Source organism: Mastomys coucha, unplaced genomic scaffold (genome assembly GCF_008632895.1).
Source record: "Mastomys coucha isolate ucsf_1 unplaced genomic scaffold, UCSF_Mcou_1 pScaffold6, whole genome shotgun sequence".
Classification (NCBI taxonomy): domain Eukaryota; kingdom Metazoa; phylum Chordata; class Mammalia; order Rodentia; family Muridae; genus Mastomys; species Mastomys coucha.
Window position 1 is genome coordinate 24,780,735 of NW_022196912.1, and position 19,446 is coordinate 24,800,180.

The window sequence follows — 19,446 nt, forward strand, 5'->3', positions numbered from 1 at the left end:
TTTCTGTGTCAGGTTACATTTGTGGTCGAAGTACCAATTTGACTAAAGGTAAGCTCCGAGGGCTTTTAGGTTCCTGGGAAACCCATGGGAAAAGATCGTTTGAGTAAAGACCTGTAAACCCCGAAAGCAGGCTCCCTGACCTCCACAGGTAACACACAGTCTGCATGGCTCAAAGAGTCTGGGGAGCTTTTTTCCCTGAGCTGGATGAAACTCCTCTGAGGACAGCTGAGGGGAGGTGGGAGCAAGCCTGCTGCTTTAGTCTGCATGCCTTCCCCTCTGGGTTGGGTGGGTGAGGCTGATTAGAAGAAGGAAGAGAAAAGATGCCAGACTGTAATGTCAGAGCCTCAGGAGTTTCAAACAGAGCAGGATGAGGATCCTCGAGGAAGAATGAGCCAGGCCTGTGATCCCAGCACGGGGAGGCCGAGACGGAAGCATTTCAAGTCCATGACCAACCTTAGGCAGCACCACAATCAGACCCTATCTCGAACAGAAAAACAAACCAACAAAAAAACTACTCAAACAGACAGACAATGCTGGCTCAGGGGAAGATTTATTTGCTCCAGGTATCTGCAGAGAGGAGACAGGTACACAGAGATGCAGACCCGGGCAGAGTCCGTTCCACAGCCTACACCTGCCCAGGGAGTGGGCAGCCGGATGCCAGGCTGGATGAAGTAGAGAAGGCAATGGCAGGCAATGGTGCTAGCCTCTGAGGTGTCGAGCAGGTGCCTCTCACCGCTCACCTCTCACACAATGCCATCAAACCCCTGCAAGCCACACTTCTTGCCAGCCACCTGGCACCCGAATCTCAGGGCCTCCTGCATGCTGTTTCCTGGAGAAGGGCCAAATAGCAGGCTCAGCTTGGTGTTTGGGATCGTGACCAGGCGCAGTCCTGCCCTGATCCCATGGTGATGGACTCACCCTTCGAGAGGCTGAAGATGACAGAGGCATTGAAGGTGTCTCCAGCCCCGAGAGTGTCTACTACTTGGGGTGGTGGGAAGGCATCCGAGTGAAGCAGCTGACCATCCGGGCCCAGGGCATCGGCACCCTCCTCAGCCCAGGCACAGACAAGCGTAGCCCTGTAAGACTCACACAGATTGGCTCTAGTTATCCCCCAGACCCCTCAGACCCTTTCTTGGCTTCCCAACTCACCCTTTCTTCACTCGACTGTACAAGCCCCTCAGGGCCTCCACCGCTGACTGGAACCCCAGGTGCTTGGCCACATCTTTGCTGACAAACACCTGTAGGCAGTGAAAGAGGCTGGTAGCCACCTCTAACTTCTACTCGCTACCAACAACCTGGTGTTGACTCTGGGTTATAGCACAACTCCTCCAACTCAGTCATGTAAGTCCCCAGCATGGCTTCTTGCTGTCCCACAGGTACACATTTTATGTTTGCTTAAGTTGTGCCAAATACAGTCTTGGGAACTGTGACACCGTGGCCCTGGTATTTCCATCCTCGCATAAGGGAATTCAAAACCCAGAAAGAGCCTAGTGCGCCATCTTGAGGTGAAATCAAGCCAGGCTGACTCTCAAGAGCAAGCTTTGTTTCATCTGCTCCCCACACAGCCAAGCCCTGCAGAGTGAGCTCATCTGCAAAAAAACGAGGCTCTCTTCACAGTGGCTTCAAGACAGAGTCTTTAGAATAGTGCTGAGGGAATGGGGATCAGCCTGCCCTATTTCTGAATTGGGCACTAAGGCCAACAAACTGCATCTGGACAGTGTCCAACCAGCTTTAGCTGGGATACCCTTTACACACTGGCCTGTCTACATTTTCCTTGTACGAATCTCCTTCCCACCCTCCTCTCATTGCTACTGGCCCTCACAACATTCCATCTAAGTGGGGAAAACTGGTGGCTCGGCGAACAGTCATTCCTTCTTTTGCAGAGGGAAAGACAAGCAAGGGGATGCCAATAGCCCTGTCCACCATACTCATGTATATTTACCTGAGCAGGAAAAATCTACTTCTGGGCCATCTCCAGCCTCCCACTGTGGTCTTCTGGTCGCTGTTAGGCTGTCACTAGGAGGCTGGTGGGCAGGACCAGGATCCTCTCTAGCTCTAAGAATTCAATTAGCTAGAGATAGGCAAGAGGAGCTGCAGGACACTTACCACCTCTCCATAGCTAAACAGCTGGAAGAGCTCCTCCCGGGGCTTCTCTATCTCCACCGACACCCGGATCTTCTGTGGCAGAGGCTGTTTAGCATTGTGCTCCTCTATCCGCTGCAGCATCTTCACCTGTTCTGATGCATTCCGGCCCTGGGGCAGGACAGGGCAGCTCAGAGCCCAGCTGATAAAGAGTTCACTCCTTCCTGCCTGATGGACTTCTGGGTGAGCAGGGAGAGGGGTTGGGGGAAGCTGGGCTGGAGCGCCATCGCAGCTACATAATTCTAGGACTGTCATGGACCTTGGAGACCTTACTGGCCAAATTTTTCATCTCCCAAATGAGACTGAAGAAAGTATAAAAGATGCTGGACATACATGCCTGTGAACAAAGCACTTGAGAGGCTGAAGCGGGAAGATTGTGAATTCTGGGCTAACCAGGGCTACAAAATAAAACACTAGAAAGGTGGTGGGCTGAAAAAGAAGCAAGAAAGAAAAAGACTAGGTGTGGTGGCACACTCCTTTAATCCCAGAACTTGGAAGATTGAGTCAGTCAGATTTCTGTGAGTTCAAGGCCAGCCTGGTCTACATTGTCAGACCCTGTGTCAAACAAAGAAGCAAGCAAGCAAACAAACAAAACACACAGAGAGCAAGAATGAGACAAAAAGGGAGGAGAGAGGGAGGAGGTGAGACAGGGAAGGAGAGGGGAAGTGAAGAGGAGATGGAGATAGGAGAGGGAGACAACCTGAAGACCAACGTTAAGTCAAATGATGAGACAAGGACTGGAAGCCTGGACTTCTCAAGGCTTCCTCTCATCTTGATCCCAAAACTTCACCCTTGGAAGGAAAGTTCTAATTCTCTCCAGGCCCTCTCCTTCCTGTTTCCTGAGGAGTAAAAGAAGTCAGCCAAGGCAGAAACCAGGAGGGAGGTAGCCTAACACAATAATGGGGTATTCTGCCCAGTGCTGTCTGTGACTGTATGCCCCTGTATCTCTCTATCTCTCTGGGCCCCAGTTTCCTCATAGGAATGGAGAGGGGTGGGGGAGGGCTATTTAGTATCCCTATCATATTTCATGGTTTAAAGAAATTACAGAAGAGACTGACCATGCAGAAGGGCCTGACAGGCTAAGCCCCTAGAAACACGGGTAAGGAAGGGCTTGCCTCAATGTGGATCCACTTGAACCGGGTCAGATCGACCTTCTCAAAGTCCTTAGCAGACACATCTGGCAGGTTCCTACATCACAAGACAGGAAGGAAAAAAAGGAGGTCAGCCAGTGCCAGGTTCTCTGACAGCTAGGGACCCTGTAGCGATACCAGCAGCATGGCAGGAAGCTGGGAAGCACAGAACTATAAGCCCCTAGGGTGAGATGAGCCTTGTCCCACTTTGCATAGTTGTCCTTTTTTGTTGTTGGTGGTGTGTGTCTGTGTTAACATTATCTAAGGACAAACACAACTACAACATGTGACAAGAGGCCAGCCCCGTGTTCCTTGGAAACCACATCCTCCAGAATGCACTAAGAATGCATGAGACTACACTTCCCATGCATTCGCTGGGAGCACACAGCTCCCAGCATGCAATGGCCCCGCGAACTACAAAGCTTTAGTAACAGTCTCTTAGTTGGGAGCTTGCTACTGACAGAACACCATTCCCTGTGTCAGACTCCCCACTTCATTCCTTAGGTCAGAACTGGCACTCTGAGGGAGAGTTTTTTGTTTGACTGGTCTAGGTGTGGAAACCCAGAAAAGCGTTGGCCTTAGCCGCACAGCATATGTTCTCTCTGAAGTGCAGTAGAGTGCCTTCCACCCTCACTAGTGGTGTGAGCCTTTCTAAGGCCAACAGTCCTTCGTTTCCTGGGCCTTCTGCAGTTAGAGATATGTGTGTGAATATGCCTGGACCCAGGCCAGAGGGCAATAAACCTTTCTCGTCAGCTCCTCCTCTCCCTACCTGAGGTACCGTGTGCATGTCCTTGATTGGAGCTGCTGCCAATCACTGGTTGCTTAATAGATAGATGAAAAAGATTGCCTAATCTGAAAGGCACTTCTAGTATGTGAATGCCCACTCACTTTTGAGATATAATGCTCCCTTTGAAGGGTCCTAAACCTCAGCTCTTTGATGCCATGCTGCAGGCTCGAAACTCTGAAATTGACCCTAGAAGTCCCAGTGGCTCCCTTTCCCCATCAAGGCTTTCTATGGGTTGTCTCCCATCTCCGTACCCCCAGACCCAAGGTGCTGATTGGCTAATTATGAAAAATCATATCATAAATTATAGTCTTTGCAGGCCTGCCTGCTCACCCTTGAGCTGGTCAAGGGCAAATTACCAAGCAGGACAGAGCTGACCCCTTCCCACCTCACTTCTCCCCTAATTGAAGGCAATTCAGAAATTACTGAACAGTTTGGCATGGGGGCAATTTCTGGTGTAGAGGAGCCATGGATGGAGATCAGTTGGTTTGCCCAGGCATGAGAGAGGGCACTGATTGGTGGGTTGTGGTAGGGAAAGGCCAAGGGGCCCTTACGTGTCGTAGAGTATAATGGTACGGGAGCCATTGGAGCTGTTGACGATGCAGCAAGAGCAAGGGGTATCTCCCTGGCTCTGCCAGGCCACTTGAGACACATCCACGCCCCTCCGCCTGAAGTCAGCCACCAGGAAGCTTTGGGGGAGGGACCCGAGCCAAGGGGAGGGCAAGGAGACACACACAGGTTAGAGTTACAGGTAGTTTCGGGCACGGGAAGGGTGCATTGGAGCACGTGGGCCTCAGAGAAGAAGGGTCCTGTCCTGAGAGTGTAGTGTAGTGTAGTGACGGCCGCAGCAGCAGCTGGTGAAGCGCAGACAGGTGTACAAACCTGTAGGCGTGCAGGATGGTGCGGCTGCCGCTGGCCTGGTTGATGATGACTGTAGAAGTGGGGATGGAGCCCTCGGTCTGAAGGACCGCATATCGTAAGTCCACAGAATGTCGGCAGAGGTCATCCAGGACAAAACTGCCAGAGCAGAGTAACCCGGAAGAGCAGTTTGGGAAGAGTTTGGGGGACTAGCAGGGAGAGAGTAGGCCAGGGACCCTGAATGGCCCAGGGCAGGGAGGAGGTGGGTGTTCAGAGAAAAGTAGGAGGGAGCTGTCAATCTCAGCCTTGTCACAGGTGGAAGCAGGGGGCACGAGAGGCAGGGTGCAGAGCCTGGACATCAGAGAAGCAGGATTGAACATTGCAGGTCAGTCTCAGTCCAGTTCATGCTGGAAAGCTTTGCTCCCCATCCTTAAAGCTAGACAGGGGTAGAGTTGAGGCTTTAGAACCTGAATCCCATGTGAACTTAATGCATATGGGTACTGCAGCTTGGTTCTTGCAAGACTCGGGCAGAATTAATAATTAATCACCAAGGTGATACTTTGGACCCCTCCCAGCTGCTCTCTGCATGTTCACCCTCATGGCACGGGGCTTTCTGAGGTCCCTTCCAATCTTGCCATGATACCTCTCTAGTCTGACCAGCCAGGAAGTGGTGTCACCTTAGGGAACCTGTTGGGTACCATCTTCTAAAAGCTGGACCAACCCCTATGGGCAATGAGTTGGTGCATTTGTAAATATGGGCCTGATCCAGAACAATGTCACATGATGTCCTCTAGTTAAAATGAGCCTAGGGACATAATTTCAAGATTAGCCCAAAGGGACAGCAAGGAGGCTGGTTCCACTCCTGCCAGGAAACCCCAGAGCTGGCAACTGTGCCCAGCAGCCAGCCATCCTGGATTTTCTCACTGTGAGCAGACTCCCTTTCAATAAGCAGCACCTAAGCTGACAGAGCTGTCAGCAGCCATGCTGACATCAGCTCTTAACTTGACAACTCAAGGTCCCTTAATAGTCCCCTCCCAAAGCATTAGAAATGTGGTTTGGTTTGCTGACTTCTTTGCACCCACAGTGCCTGGCATATTAAATGTTTGCTGAATGCACAGAGAGAATTCTGAATGGCTCGCCCCTCAATACGATTACTCCATAAAGGAGAGTCCACCATTCTAAGCAAGAACCAAGGTCCTGCTTCTATGTAGGAAGGGATGACTGTCCCATCTCCAGGACCAAGTCTCTCACTTTGTTAGCTTTGCTCCAGTTTGCCAAGACTGGGAGTTTGGCTGGCAACAACTCCTCAAACTAGGGTTCAAAGGGCTGTGCTTTACGGTCCAGCAACCTGGCAGGCTGCTCCGGTGCCCATAGTGGGCAAAGTGTGGGCCACACCTCCTGATAAGTGTGTGCTGAGCTGACAGTGCCAGGAGTCAAAGGGCTCTTGGGCCCTTGCAGTGGCTGACATGGAGTAGGCGCGTGGGTCACTTGTGGAACGCAGCCTCCAGAGCAAATGGGTTTGGGACCCAATGTTACTTTGTGACCTCAGGATGTCCTGAGGAGTGTACTCTTAGTACTTACAATGAAGACAGAAGCAGTGGCCCTAATCCTCAGTGAGGGCCTTGGTCCTGTAACCATGGATGCTGGATGCCCCTTAAGTAGGGAAGGGCACATCATGTCCCTCACTGCCTTTTCCCCTCAAACACAGCTGGGATAAGGGATGTGAGAAGGGCAAAGGCAGAGCCTACAGGAAGCAATAAAGGAGGTGGAGGGTAGCCTAAGCAGGCTCTGCAGCAAGCTGTAGAAATGGAACCCTTACAGGTGAGATGTTAACACCTGAACAGCAGATGGACCGCCCCAGAAGGATCAGGGAGTCTGGGACTCTCCTGTAGGCCGCCACCTACCAACCGTTCTTCCATCCAGCCCACCCAGAGTTCAGACAGCTCTCCTCTCCCTATACTTTGCAGACACGGTGCTCTACCCCTCTACCAGGTACTCCCTCCTAAACTTACTCGGCAACATGGCCAGGGGCCAACGAGCCCATAAAGGCACAGCGGGCTCCAAGCAAGGAAAGGACCGTGCAGGAGTTGGACGCGTTGCCTCCACGCTGCCATCTCTGCGACAGGCACCTGCAAAGCACATGGGCAAGTCTCTGCAGCCTCAGCTGACTGGCCCCTGGGGGAAGCAGAACCAATCTCAAGCCCCTTTGTAGGAATCCACAGAGTGCAAGAGTTGGGTACTTCTGAATTTCAGCTCATTATCTAAGTGGAGCTGCTGAGGTTCAGTCCTGAGGAACTGGGATGAGGGCGGGGGTCTGTTCTCACATCCTGGGCTGAATTCGAGTGCATAGCTGCATCCACCTGTTTCTAGGGAACCAGGAACCCACCTGCTGGGGCCATCTCAATGTGAGGGTTCTCTTAACTCTGGGTTACCTCTTCCTCAGTTGTAATAGATTTCACAGCAAAGCCCTTCAAAGTCATGCTGAAGCTTCAAGCTGTGAAGAAGCGCTCAGCATGAGGGCCTTTCTTCTGGAAGGTGCTCCTCAGCATGGATTCTCAGGAGCCAGGCCATCTGACTACAAACCCCACGTTCCTAGAGTTCCTGGGTCAGATGTGGCTGAGATGTTAAGAAGGACTGGATCCTACACAGTCTTGCTCTTCTGGGAGACTCAACAGAGTCCAGAAACATGGATGGTAAACAGAAACCCAGGTCTGCAGCAGGAGGTGTACCCTGAGTACAGGAGGGAAGGGGTTCCACCTTCCAAATGGGACCTACTCTATCGGCAGGAAGATAAAGTGTCCTCCTTCTAGTAGTCTTTCAGACAAACAAGCTCAAGGGGATGGGGTCTGCAGTCTAGCAGAATGTGCTGCTACATGTATTCTGGTTCCAGTACAATCTTTGGAGAGCTTGGATCATGAGATAAGCATGTTTTCCCCAAATGAGAAAAAGCCCATGGCTAGAGAGACGGCTCAGTGGTTAAGAGCACTGGTTATTCTTTCAGAGGACCAGGGTTCAATTCCCAGCACCCACACGGTGGCTCACAACCATCCATAATCCCAGTTCAGGGCACCCAAAGTCCTCTTCTCACTCTATAGGCACCAGGTACACAAATGGTGTGAATACATACACATGCAGAGGAAACACTCATACATAAAATAAATCATCCAAGCACCCACATGGCAAGCTCACACCTGTCTGTAACTCCAGTTCCAGGTGATCTGACACCCTCACACAGACCCACATGCAGGCAAAACACCAATGCTCATAAAATAAAAATACATCATTTAAGGGGTGGGGGCTAGAGAGATGGCTCAACAGTTAGGAGTGCTTGTTGCTCTTGCAAAGGACCAGGTTCAACTCCCACATTCACATGGTGAATCACAACCATCTATAATTCTAGTTCCAGGGGATCCCATGCCATCTTCTGATGTCTTTGAGCACCAGAAATGCATGTGGTACACACTCTCACACATAAAAGTAAGAAAATAAATCAAACTCTTAAGAGAAAGACAGGGCTGGTGAGATGGTTCAGTGGTTAAGAGCACTGGCTGCTCTTCCAGAGGACCTGAGTCTAATTCCCAGCAACCACATGGTGGCTCACAGCCCTCTAGAGGGGGATATGATGCCCTCTTCATGCAGGTGGATGTATATGCAGCAGAGCACTCATACATTAAATAAAGTTTAAAGAGAGAGAGAAACACACACACACACACACACAGAAAGAGAGAAAGAGAGAGAGAGAGAGAGAGAGAGAGAAAGAGAGAGAGAGAGAGAGACTGCCTAGTCACCCCCTAGCTGTAAGCATGGCTCTACCTTGGTAAGTAGGTTAGGTCTACACAACTAAATACCCTGTGCTCCTGCACCACTGTCCCTTTGCTCCTGGCAAGGGCTCTAACCTTGGCAAACAGAGCAACTGAAAGCAAAGGGTAAACTCCACAAGACAGGCAGAAACAGACACACAATGTGGAAGGGTGGGAGCTAGAGCCACCCGAGAGACGTAGAGACATACATGAGCTGTGATCATGCTCTGATGCTTGCTACGTATGTGGCTTGATAAATACTGCTCCAATCCTCTAAATATTCTGCTTCCTCATTTAAGAAAAGGATCTGGCCAGTGCTTCCGCAGTTCCCAGGGAGCCTACCTCAGTACTCTGTGGATCCAAAGCCCAAAGACCACCCAGTCCCCTTACCCCCATAAGTTCAATGCTGTCTCGCCAGGGGTCAACCTTGACCTTCCTTTCAACTAATATCCAAGATACAACGTTCATTGCTCAGGGTGCTAGACCACACCGAGAAAAAGCCAATAAGCCATCCCACAGAACGCCTTCACGGCATGGCAGCACTTTGGAGTGACCCTTATCAAGAGCAAAGATAAGAACCATCAAAGGACACTTTAACTTCCACCTCTGAGAACGTTCTGAGAGCATCCACTGAGATGTTTACCCATATTTGTAAAAAGACTCCTCTTAGCACTTAGCTCCAGGAAAAAGCATGCTGCGGCTCATGAGCCAAGTTTCTTCCTATCTGACTGAACCTGAGAGCCTCCAGCTTTGCTTACACTGCCAGCCAGCCCTTGAGCTAGGCAAGGCTCAAACACCAGGCTTTTAAATATGAGTGATTTAATGTCGCACACCACTCACTGTTAGAGACCTGGTGTTTTATTTTATCAGTAAGCGGTTAATTAGAAGTGCACAGGCTAGGAGTTGGGAGACGGGGGAGCTGAGGAAAATTTGTCTGGCACCTTATCGGGTGTGTGCCTTAGGAGGGATAAAAACCATTTCAGCCCACTCTGTAAACTGAGGATTTTGATGATCGACAGGTTGAAATGGTAACCAGCTAACTACACACTAGTGAAAGCCTGGGTCTTGATTCAGGCATACGGTAGCACTCTTGTTAATTCTGGAGGCTAAAGGAGTTTAGGCCAGCTTGGGCTACAAAGCAAGACCCCGTTAAAACAAAACAACACACTCCTGGGTCTTGGTTTTAAAGATCTCCAGTCTCATGTCTTCATTCTTGCAGGGTACCCTTAGGGTTCCGAGGCAGAGAACACCTGCACTCCAAGCTGAACTCAGGCCTCACTGCATGGAGACAGAGAGGACTATCCCTGGTTTAGCAGCCGATTAGCAGTGACAAGCAAAAAGACAGGGCCACAGAGGCCCTGGTATCTCCGAGGGGCCTGGGCGCCCCTACCTGCGATCTGTGTCTTCCTCTGGGTATTTGTCCACCACATTGATGATGTCCAGCACCACCAGTCCCACGCACAGGATCTGCTTCTCTTCCATGAGGCTGCTCCCCAAGCTTCCTACCCGCAAGCGGTGGGGATTCCTGCCGGGCTCCTCCTCTTATCTACCAGAGGACCGTGTCCCAACTTCTCACAGGCTACCTTGGCTCCTCCTCTGCATGCAGAGCTCCTCCCGCAGGGAGTTTTTTGCAGTTGCAAGGGTTTGGTTACCTAGTCCGGCCAATGGCAGACCCTCTCACTTTTCTGCCTCAGCCGTCAAAGCGAAAGCGCACTTGTAATGCGGCGCCTTTCCCGTCCCTCTGCGCCTGCTGCTCTGCAGACCCTGGACCACCCGGACAAGCTCAGTCTAGCAACAGAAACCTCTCCTCCACAGGCGGAGCACCAGAGCCTGCGTTCCTCTCCCTTGCACCGCCGCTGTAGCCCACCCTGCCGAGGCCCCTCCCCCCCCCGCCAGATTAGCGGTATTACGTGACGGGGAAGGCTGTCAGCCTTCGCGGTAGTTATGGCCCAGTGCCCCCTAGCGGCCGCTGTGGGACCGGCGGCCATGACCCTGAGTCTGCAGGCGTCCGTAGCAGGGAGCGCATTCTAGACCACCAGCCTAGGTTCCCTCCGTAGGACTCTGTCCTCCTGTCCTGTCCCTTAACTACCCCTGAACATGTACTAGAGAAGAATAGCTATGTTTTCTAGAAAAAAAAAGTGTCTTTATTCCTGAATAGTTTAGTACGGTGGTGTGGACTGGAGAGAGCCCTAGTGGATCGGTTCCTCTTCCGCAGCCTGGGTCCTGGAGAAGCCTCTAGTGGGGACGGCAGTGAGGCCAAAAGTCAAGAGGAGCCACCTCGGTCCCAGAGACCACGCAGTCACAACGACTGCCGGTTTGGATGCCTGAACTGCAGCGAGGCATGGTCTCCAGATTTGCCCCTGCCTTGGTGAGGAGCCGCCATCCAGATGGCTCTGCAGCCCCTGTAGATAAATTTGGTAGTCGGGCCCACCCTGTCTACACCTGTTCAAGCTCTGTGTCCTCGTAGAGCAGGGCTCCGCTGAAGATGGTGAGCGGCTCCTCCGAGTGTGCCAGCTGGCCCATGACCAGATCGATACAGACAGTGTCTCCGACCTGCAGGGGCAGGATGAGACTGAAGACGCCCAGAGCGCCTGGGCTGGGCTGACTTTCGGCCACGGGCTTATTCTCCAGTCCCTCCGGTTCGTAGCCTCCCGAGTCGATGCGGGCCACGCCCAGGTTGGAGCGTGACAGCACTGCCTCTACTTTCTCATGCCGGTGCCCAGTAAGTACAGCGCTCAGCAAGTAGCGTCCAGTCAGTGGCGCAGTGAATATACCTGGAGACAAGGATGACAGTCAGGAGGGGAAGCGGTGGCTGGGACAAGGAAGGCCTCTCGGAGAGTGGGTACAGCACTCCTGGCTGTGGAGTGACCCACCGGACCTTTCCCTGCTATTCCACTAACTGCACACTATAGGGGATCTCCTGTTGCATCTCCAGCAGTTGCTGCAGAGCATGTGCTGGAGTCGGTCCCAATAAAGATCCGTGTGGTGTGAATGTCTCCTCCACTCCCCACTCTCTCTTTGCCTAACTATGGTGTGAGTGCACGGAGAGAATACAGGTCTTTGTAATTACAAATGAAAACCTGTACTTGTCTGCAGAGCATGAAGGAGGCATTAGCACTGCCCAGCTTCACCCATTACCTCAACTGCGCCGCCTGCTGGCCCTCTAGGTTACCTGTCTCTGGATCATAGTAGCCTCCATCATTGAGCAAGACTCTGTCGAAGGGGACTGTGCCAGGTTCTGACCGAGGCAAACTCAGGGCAGCCGAAAATGCTACCCTAGGCACGGGGGCTGCTGGCGCTCCCTCCACTCCTGAATAGAGATAGTGTTAGAATGGATGCTCATAAACCCCAGTCCCCACCCTGCTGCCCAGGCCGGAGACTATACAGTCTGGAGACTATAGTCCTCCAGAGTCTAATGACTTACCTTGTTCACCTTGAGGACCTGTGAGAAGAAAGGGGCCACAGTGAGTAGGGCATCTCTCACTATGCCGCTCAGCCAACATCTGCTCTCTTGCACTGCTCTGGGTGTTAGGTGTGGAATGTGATGCCAAGAAAAGCATAAGTGGGCTCCAGTCTGCGCAAACGCTAGACCACAGCCTTAGCCAGGAGCTTTTTATATGCTAGATGAATAGCAATATGGCAGGGAGACCAAGATGCCCAGTAGCCAAATGGCCACTTTCTTTTTCTTTTTTTCTCTATTTTATTTATATGAGTATACTGTAGCTGTCTTCAGACACACCAGAAGCAGGCATCGGATCCCATTACAGATGGTTGTGAGTCACCATGTGATTGCTGGGAATTGAATTCAGGACCTCTGGAAGAACAGTCAGTGATCTTAACCACTGAGCCATCTCTCCAGCTCCAAATGGCCACTTTCATTCAGCACCTAGTCACTGTCTTCTCTTTTCACTGTTAGCCATCAGGAACTCTATTTCCTTCCCCCTTCCCCCTTCTCTGTCAAGCTCAGTGCGGAATACTATGCAGGGCTGCCCGGGTAGTGGTGTCTCATCCAACATACCTGGTGGTCCAATGGCCCCCCGTTGTCCATCTTTGCCAGGAAGTCCTGGAGGTCCTGCAGGGCCTGGAGGCCCTTGTAGCCCAGGAGGCCCAGGGGGCCCAGCCTTGCCTGAAGGTCCTATGGTAACAAAGCCAAAACCGAAATGAAGGTGATGCTTTCCAACAGACAGGAAAGGTGGTGGCGCCACAGGTACGGAAATGGGTGAAGACCGATGGAGACATGGGGTCCCTTGGGCTGCAGGCAAGGTACCTGACTGACAGAGCCACATTCTAGCATCAGTTCCACCCAAAGGCCCATCTAAGCACCAGAGGGAGGGCACGGAGCTACACCTGAGCAGCTTCTCTGCAGACATACTTCAGCCTCCCTGAGGAGTAGTAGGGGCTAGGACTGAGGGAGAACAAAGAGGTGGAGAACACCAGGCCTCCTTGCTGGCTGCAAGGCAGGGAGCAAGAAGGGACTTGAAAAGGGATCTCCCCCGCCCCAACACACAGACGCACACACAGACACACACAGACACACACACAGACACACACACAGACACACACACAGACACACACACAGACACGCACATGCACACAGACACACACACGTGCACACACACACAGACACACACCACATACACACACACATACCATACACACGCACACACGCACACCATACACACACACCACATAGACACACGCACACACACACACACACCACACACACGCACACACCACACATGCACACACACAGACACACACCACACACACGCGCACACACAGACGCACACACACATACACAGACACACAAACACACACACAGACACACAGACACACGCACACACACACACACGCACATGCACACACACAGACACACGCACACAGACACACACACGCACATGCACACACAGACACACACACGCACACACACAGACACACATACCACATACACACCACACACATGCACACACACACAGACACACACACACCACAGACACACACGCACGTGCACGTGCGCACACACACACACGCGCACACACACGCACACACGCACGCGCACACACACACGCACAATGTCTTCTGTCCTCACCAGTGAAATCCTTTAAGCTAAGTTGCTGCAGACGGTCTTCTAGGAGCAGCAGGGAACTGTTGAGGGCACCCAGCCGCCTGCCCAGGCCTGCCTGGCTCCCCAGCAGCTTCTCCAGCAGTGAAGCCTGTGTCAGGCTGGTGCTGTTGCTTTCCCGTACTGCGGCCCAGAGCCCAGCCACATGTCTGGAGAGGCCTTCACGTAGGCCTTGCAGTCCCCCTGCCACGGTGTCCAGTCGTTCGCAGACTCCCTCAAGGCGGCCTAATCGCCCCTCTAAGCTAGGGCATTGGCCTGCCTGTGCCTGGCCCTCCTCCAGGCCTCGGAAGCGCTCCTCGCTCTCTGTAATGTGCTCTGTGGCCTCCTGCTGTAGCCTGTTGATCTCAGAGATGATGCTGTCCTTGGTGGCCCCCAGGTCAGCCAGATCAGCACCCTGGCCCTCCACAGTGGTCTGGAGCTCGTGCAATGAGTCGTTCAGGGAGCTGAAGGTGAGAATGACCTCAGAGAGTTCTCCTTGAAGGGCCTGGAGGGCTGAGCCTGAGCTGCCCCCAAACACACTGAAACCATCCAGAGGCCCACGGCCTGGTCCCCCAACCCCTGGGCCAGCTCCAGGGCCCCGCGGAGGTAACAGTGGGCAGGAGCAACGTTCCACGCCGTCCCGAAGGCGGCCCAGCTCCTCCTGGACACCACCACAGGCACCGCAGCCTTCATCTCCACGGGCTTGCAGCAGACCCTCCAGCTGGCTTAGCTGGGCGGCAGTAAGATTGAGGCGCAGTAAGAGTTCTGCTGCGGTCACCTCCTGGGCATCCATGCGCTCCTGAAGCCGGCCCAAGAGCCCTTGCAGTCCCTCCAACGTGGCCCGTTGAGCCTCCCCTGCTGCCTCTGCTTTGTGCAAGCCTGAGCCCACCAGCCGTAACTGGCCCTCACTGTCCAGCACCCTGCGTTCCAAGGCACTCAGGATTTCACTGACCCGAGAATCCTGTTCCCCAGGCCCCCCAGAGCAGATCTGTCCACAAGTCCGAACAGCCCCTGCCACCTGTTCTTCCAGCAGATCTAGACGGCCACCCAGCTCCCTGCTTACATTGGCTAGTAGCCCCTCCAGCTTTTCCAGCCTTCCTGGAGCAGCAGGCAACCAGTGACCCAGTCTCCCTTGTCCTCCAGGCCAGTTCTTCTCTTGCTCCTCTGAGGGACCTAGGGTAGAGTTGAAGCGGTCTTCTAGGCGAGAAAGACGGGAGGCCAAGCTGGTGTAGCCTGGAGGGTGGCCCCCCTGCCCAGCTGCTCCTCCGAGCTCAGAACCTCGGCGTCCACTTAGCACCGTCACTGAGCCAGCCACTACATCTAGCCTCCGCTCCAGCTCGGACACTCGTCGACCCAGCTCCGGGGAGCAGCACTCCTGAGGGGGTCTTCTGGCCATGGCAGGTCCCATAAGCTGCTGCTGCCGCTCCTCCATAGAGGACATTAGCTTCTCCAGGGTTCGCAGCCGCTCCCTATCCTCTTGCTGCTGCTGGCGGAAGCCATCCAGCCCTGCCAGGCACACTGAGCAAGACTCCTGCAGCTGCCGTTCCAGCTGCCTCAACAGTTCCTCACTGGGGCCAGAAGGAACGGGGACAGGGGCTGAGGCCCTGTCGCCTCCACCAGTGCCTCCATTATGATGGTTGTTAAGGTGGCCTAGCTCCTGGTCATGGGTGGAGACACGGTTGTCCAGGAGCTGCAGCTGCTGCTGGATCTCACTGAGGGTTTCATGCACACCCGGACGAGCAGCTGCATCTGCTGGCTGCTGCCTCCCATTAAAGGCTGTGTCCACAGCCCGCTGTACATCTTCTGCTAGGCGCCCATTCATTCCCTGCAGGACACCTCGAAGGCCTTGTAGCTCTTTGGTCAGACTCTTTACCTGCTGCTCTAGCTGCTGCACCTTCTCTGACTCACCAGGACCTGAAGAGAGAGAGGGAGAGAGGGAGAGAGGGAGAGAGGGAGAGAGGGAGAGAGGGAGAGAGGGAGAGAGGGAAAGAGGGAGAGAGGGAGAGAGGGAGAGAGGCAGATGACTGAGGGGCTGGATCTCAGAGCTCAGGATCTATAGCCCAGCCCCTGTTTACCCTAACTCCACCAAGAGTCAAGGGTCAGATGTCTCTCCTTTGGATGATTTAGGCAAGAGAAAAGAAGGAAGGAAGAAAGGGAGGAAGGGAGGGAGGAAAGAAACACCATCTACGGAAAATCCTTGGGCCAGATTTGAACCACAGCTCTTAAAACTTTTCTATTGGGCAGATACTTTTCCTATTTGATAGCACAGGAAACAGAGAACCAAAGAAATTAGGCAACTAGTTCCAACGTTTAACAAGTGGCCATCTCAATTTTCAAACTTAGATCATCCGACCACCCAACTCACATCTTTTCCACTTGTCCCTGGGACCTCTTGACTTCTTGGAAACTGTTTCCTTATCTGGGAAATTCGAATGACACCATGTGTCCTGCCTTTTAGGGTTGTCAAACAGTTCAAAATGGGAATGTAGGAAAGTACTTCACATGCCACTGTCGCAATGACTAGGCCCTTCTCTAAACTACCAGAGGGACAAACAAGAGGCTCTTGCAGCAAGCCTGCTGGGGTGCTGGCTGGCCAGCTAGTCAACCAGAAGTTCCTGTTTCCATAATTATAGTTCATTTATCTCTTTGGCAGGAAAGGACAGCACATCCGGTGTGCCTAGCCTAACACGCACAGGAGGAAAGAACGCAACGGAGAGACGATTGCATTCTGGGCACTGCAGTCTCCAGGGGCCCGGGAGAGGTTTGGGACCTGTAGTCAGGTGCAAGGCATGCTAGGATTTGTAGTCTTAACTGTCATCCCTGCGGACAGAGTTTCTCAAAGGAATTCCCCCTTGCTTCTCCCACAACTGTTCCCGACAAGGAAGGACCTTGGCCACAAGAGGGAGCATGTGAAAAAATTGTCTCTCTATGTTTTCCTTTTTATTCAGCTCTTAAGTTTTCAGGTCTTTCAATCAGTCTCCCCCAACCCCTGCCAAGCCCCCCTCCTCACCCCTCACCCCACCCCTGACACACTCAAATCACACAAGCATGCAAACATGTGAAGTCTCTGGGATGTCATTACCTCTGTTCTGCCCACCTTCCCCCCAACCTCCAGTTTAGAGTACAGAGACTTCCCTCCCTCCACAGCTAGGCCCCACATTTCCCACACAGGATTACCCCATCCCTAGCAACATGCAGGCTCACCTTCTCCTCCTAGTCCACTGAGGTGGCTGCCGGCACTGGAGCCAGAGAGGTTGGGGCGTGCAGGCCTGGGCCGGGGAAGTGGTGTGGAGGGTGTGGGGCCCAGCACAGAAGCAGGGCCCTCTCCACAGTCATCTCCCCCATAACCCTGACAGCACCTCCACTCCATGTCTGTCACTGTCTTGTAGGCCACCCGGTATCGAGGGCGAAGGAAGCTCCGGTACCTGGCCAGAGCAAAGTTAAGTTTTGTTTTCTCTCCGTGCTGCCAGTTGCCTTGTACTTCAGGCTGGGTCTACCTCTCTGGCCAGTATGTGGCCCTGCTCAGATAACAGCATCAGCTTTTTAGTCAAGGGCTAAATCCTGGCTCTTTCTCCCCTTGCCCTGTGCTGGAACCCTGTGTCAGCAGAAGGCTAGAAGGTTAGAGACAAGGGAAGAATGCCCGTGGCAGCTCACCAGCCAAACCAGGACCTTACTGTCTTCTCAAAATGGTTCTGACTGAAGTCCTGTCCTTCCCCTGTTGCCTCCTTTGCACAGACTCCCTAAATGGTCACCAGCTGTCTGCCCTTGCCCAGATCCCAGCAAGCCCCCCAGTCCCCTAAAGTCGGGGGCTCACATGATACTCCGGGGACACTGGGGCTGGCCCCAGCCACAGGGTTGATAGTCTGGCTTGACAAAGGTCTCCACTCCATCCTCAAGGACGCAGCTCACTGTCCGAGTCACCACGTAGGCACACCAGTTCCTGTAGGCACAACCCTACCTGGGCCAAAGGACCAAAGATACAAGCCCCAGTGGGCCCTGAGGCTGAAGGAGGGTCAAAAGATGAAGGGGGCCTTGAGGACCCATTGAAAGTTAGGGTTTTTGCAGGGGCAGCACCCACTCCCCTCCCCCTCCACACACACACTTTATTCTGTCACTATAGCAGATAAAGACCTTTTAAGATAGAGAAGACGATAAAACACCCACACAGAGAAGTCAGCCCTCCTGACTGTGGGGTCCCAGGGTACCCTAGAATTCATAGTCCCTTGTGTACTTCTTTGGGCCTGTCTTAAGCCCCAGCTGTGTAAGCTGGGTTCCTGTAGATGATCCTCTGCACATGGTGCTGCCACCCAGCCTTCAAGGAGGAGAGCGGGGCAGGCCAGTGTCCAAATGTCTGGCCTTTGCTTAAGCAGAGAATAAACCACTGATGGGCTCTGTCCCCTTGGGGCTTGTGGTGCTGCACTCTTGACCCCATTCACACTGGCTTCTAGTCTATGAGCTGCTGTAGAGCCGGAGGGAACAGAGCGGAGGGAGTGTCAGAATTATACATTAGTGGACAGGGCCAAGAAAGCCCTAGAGAAGGACAAAAGGTCTGCCTGATCCAGAGCTGGCTGGCACACAACTGGCAGCTGGCAGGAAGGATGATGGTCCATGCCCCTTGGTGTAGTTTCCCCTGGGCACCCAACTGCAGACCTTCTTAGGGAAGAGGTGAGAGCTGATCCCCCTTAAGCTACCAAAGCCCTGGAAAAAGTTCCACCGGGAGGTGCATGTGGGGAGCCATTGATGGATAGGCATCCATGCTGTTCTCTTTATTGCCTTAAACCTGTTGCCCGCCTTCTAAAGGCTTTCCCAACCATAGCCTCCAGCCCTGGCTGGGATATGGATTCTTACCTGTGGCGGCTGGCAGGCCGTGGAGAGTTCTGGGCCTGGGGTCCCCCAGGACTGAGGGCCCCAGCACCCCCTGTGTAGAGGCTGTAACCCCGAGGAGGGTAGCTGGCAGCTTCCGTGGCTATGGTCAGCAGACAGCAGAGATAGCAGCTCCAGAGGGCTCTGAGGGCCATGGTGAAGTGTTCCTTGCTGCCCTTAGAGACACATCTTGGTCTGACCAATGATGCCTATACCCGCACCTCCAGGGGATGCCACTGCTTCAGGGGACAGCACGCGGGGCCAGTTCTGTCCCTAGCTTCCTGCCTGCAGCTCCCAGCCGCACGCCTCCTCCTTGGCTGCAGGGCCTGACCCCTTTCTCCCCCTCCTCTTTCCCTTTTTCCCCCTCCTTAGGCTCCTGTCTGTCCCTCCCTCAGTTCCTTCCGCTCTCCTCTTCTGCACTTCTGAGGGGAGTCTGTTCTCTGGGCCCCTGGCCTCCTGTGCCTGGTCCCTGCCCCTTTCAGAGACTGCTTCCTGAGCCTCCACCCCCCTGGCTCCAGCTGGCCCTCTTCTGGTCTCTCGGTTCTGTTCCCTGGCGACTGGATCCTATGGATGACAGAGCTTTGCCCCTGTGGCTGTTGAGAGGCACAAGAGTGACCATGGGCGGGCCAGCCTCCTCCCTCTTTCTCTCCCTCCCTCCCTTCTCTCCCCTCCCTTCCCCCTGTCTGGCTGGCGGTCCAGCCTCCCCCTTCCTCCCCCACCTCTCCAACCATCATGCGCCACATCTGCTTCTTGTTAACTCCGGGAAGG

The 19,446-nt window shown here is 53.5% G+C and overlaps 2 protein-coding genes across 5 annotated transcripts; both read right to left on the reverse strand.

Moving 5' to 3' along the window:
- Positions 1-531: 531 nt before the first annotated feature.
- On the reverse strand, positions 532-10,560 carry Khk (ketohexokinase). 3 transcript variants are annotated; one of them, XM_031356275.1, is made up of 9 exons: positions 10,105-10,211; positions 6,927-7,043; positions 4,939-5,073; positions 4,611-4,745; positions 3,258-3,330; positions 2,107-2,253; positions 1,150-1,238; positions 919-1,076; positions 532-829 (listed from the first exon to the last, which is right to left on the reverse strand). In XM_031356275.1, the coding sequence occupies exons 1-9, from the start codon at positions 10,194-10,196 to the stop codon at positions 744-746; spliced, it is 1,032 nt and encodes a 343-aa protein (XP_031212135.1). In that variant the 5' UTR covers positions 10,197-10,211; the 3' UTR covers positions 532-743. The 3 variants fall into 3 exon arrangements, with proteins under 3 accessions (XP_031212135.1, XP_031212132.1, XP_031212134.1); XM_031356272.1 differs by lacking the exon at positions 4,611-4,745 and having other exon boundaries at positions 10,105-10,560; XM_031356274.1 differs by lacking the exons at positions 4,611-4,745; positions 4,939-5,073 and having other exon boundaries at positions 10,105-10,560.
- Emilin1 (elastin microfibril interfacer 1) lies at positions 9,553-19,339 on the reverse strand. Of its 2 annotated transcripts, none has more exons than XM_031356270.1 (8): positions 18,664-19,339; positions 17,630-17,755; positions 17,020-17,240; positions 13,804-15,729; positions 12,733-12,849; positions 12,139-12,156; positions 11,887-12,024; positions 9,553-11,488 (listed from the first exon to the last, which is right to left on the reverse strand). In XM_031356270.1, exons 1-8 carry the CDS (start codon positions 18,831-18,833, stop codon positions 11,151-11,153), a joined length of 3,054 nt encoding a protein of 1,017 aa, XP_031212130.1. In that variant the 5' UTR covers positions 18,834-19,339; the 3' UTR covers positions 9,553-11,150. The 2 variants fall into 2 exon arrangements, with proteins under 2 accessions (XP_031212130.1, XP_031212131.1); XM_031356271.1 differs by having other exon boundaries at positions 17,630-17,773; positions 18,664-18,773.
- Between the last annotated feature and the right edge of the window lie 107 nt (positions 19,340-19,446).

Bases quoted from the DNA above. Each gene is read 5' to 3' on its own strand.
- Emilin1 (XM_031356270.1), bottom strand. From the start codon at position 18,833: ATGGCCCTCAGAGCCCTCTGGAGCTGCTATCTCTGCTGTCTGCTGACC. The intron at 17,241-17,629 runs GTGAGCCCCCGA...TGCTCTGGCCAG, and splicing joins CAGTGTCCCCGGAGTATCAT to GTACCGGAGCTTCCTTCGCC. The intron at 15,730-17,019 runs GTGAGCCTGCAT...CTCTCTCTTCAG, and splicing joins CAGTGGACTAGGAGGAGAAG to GTCCTGGTGAGTCAGAGAAG.
- Khk (XM_031356275.1), bottom strand. From the start codon at position 10,196: ATGGAAGAGAAGCAGATCCTGTGCGTGGGACTGGTGGTGCTGGACATC. The intron at 1,239-2,106 runs GTAAGTGTCCTG...CACTGCCTACAG, and splicing joins TGTTTAGCTATGGAGAGGTG to GTGTTTGTCAGCAAAGATGT. The intron at 830-918 runs GTGAGTCCATCA...GCCCTTCTCCAG, and splicing joins CATCTTCAGCCTCTCGAAGG to GAAACAGCATGCAGGAGGCC.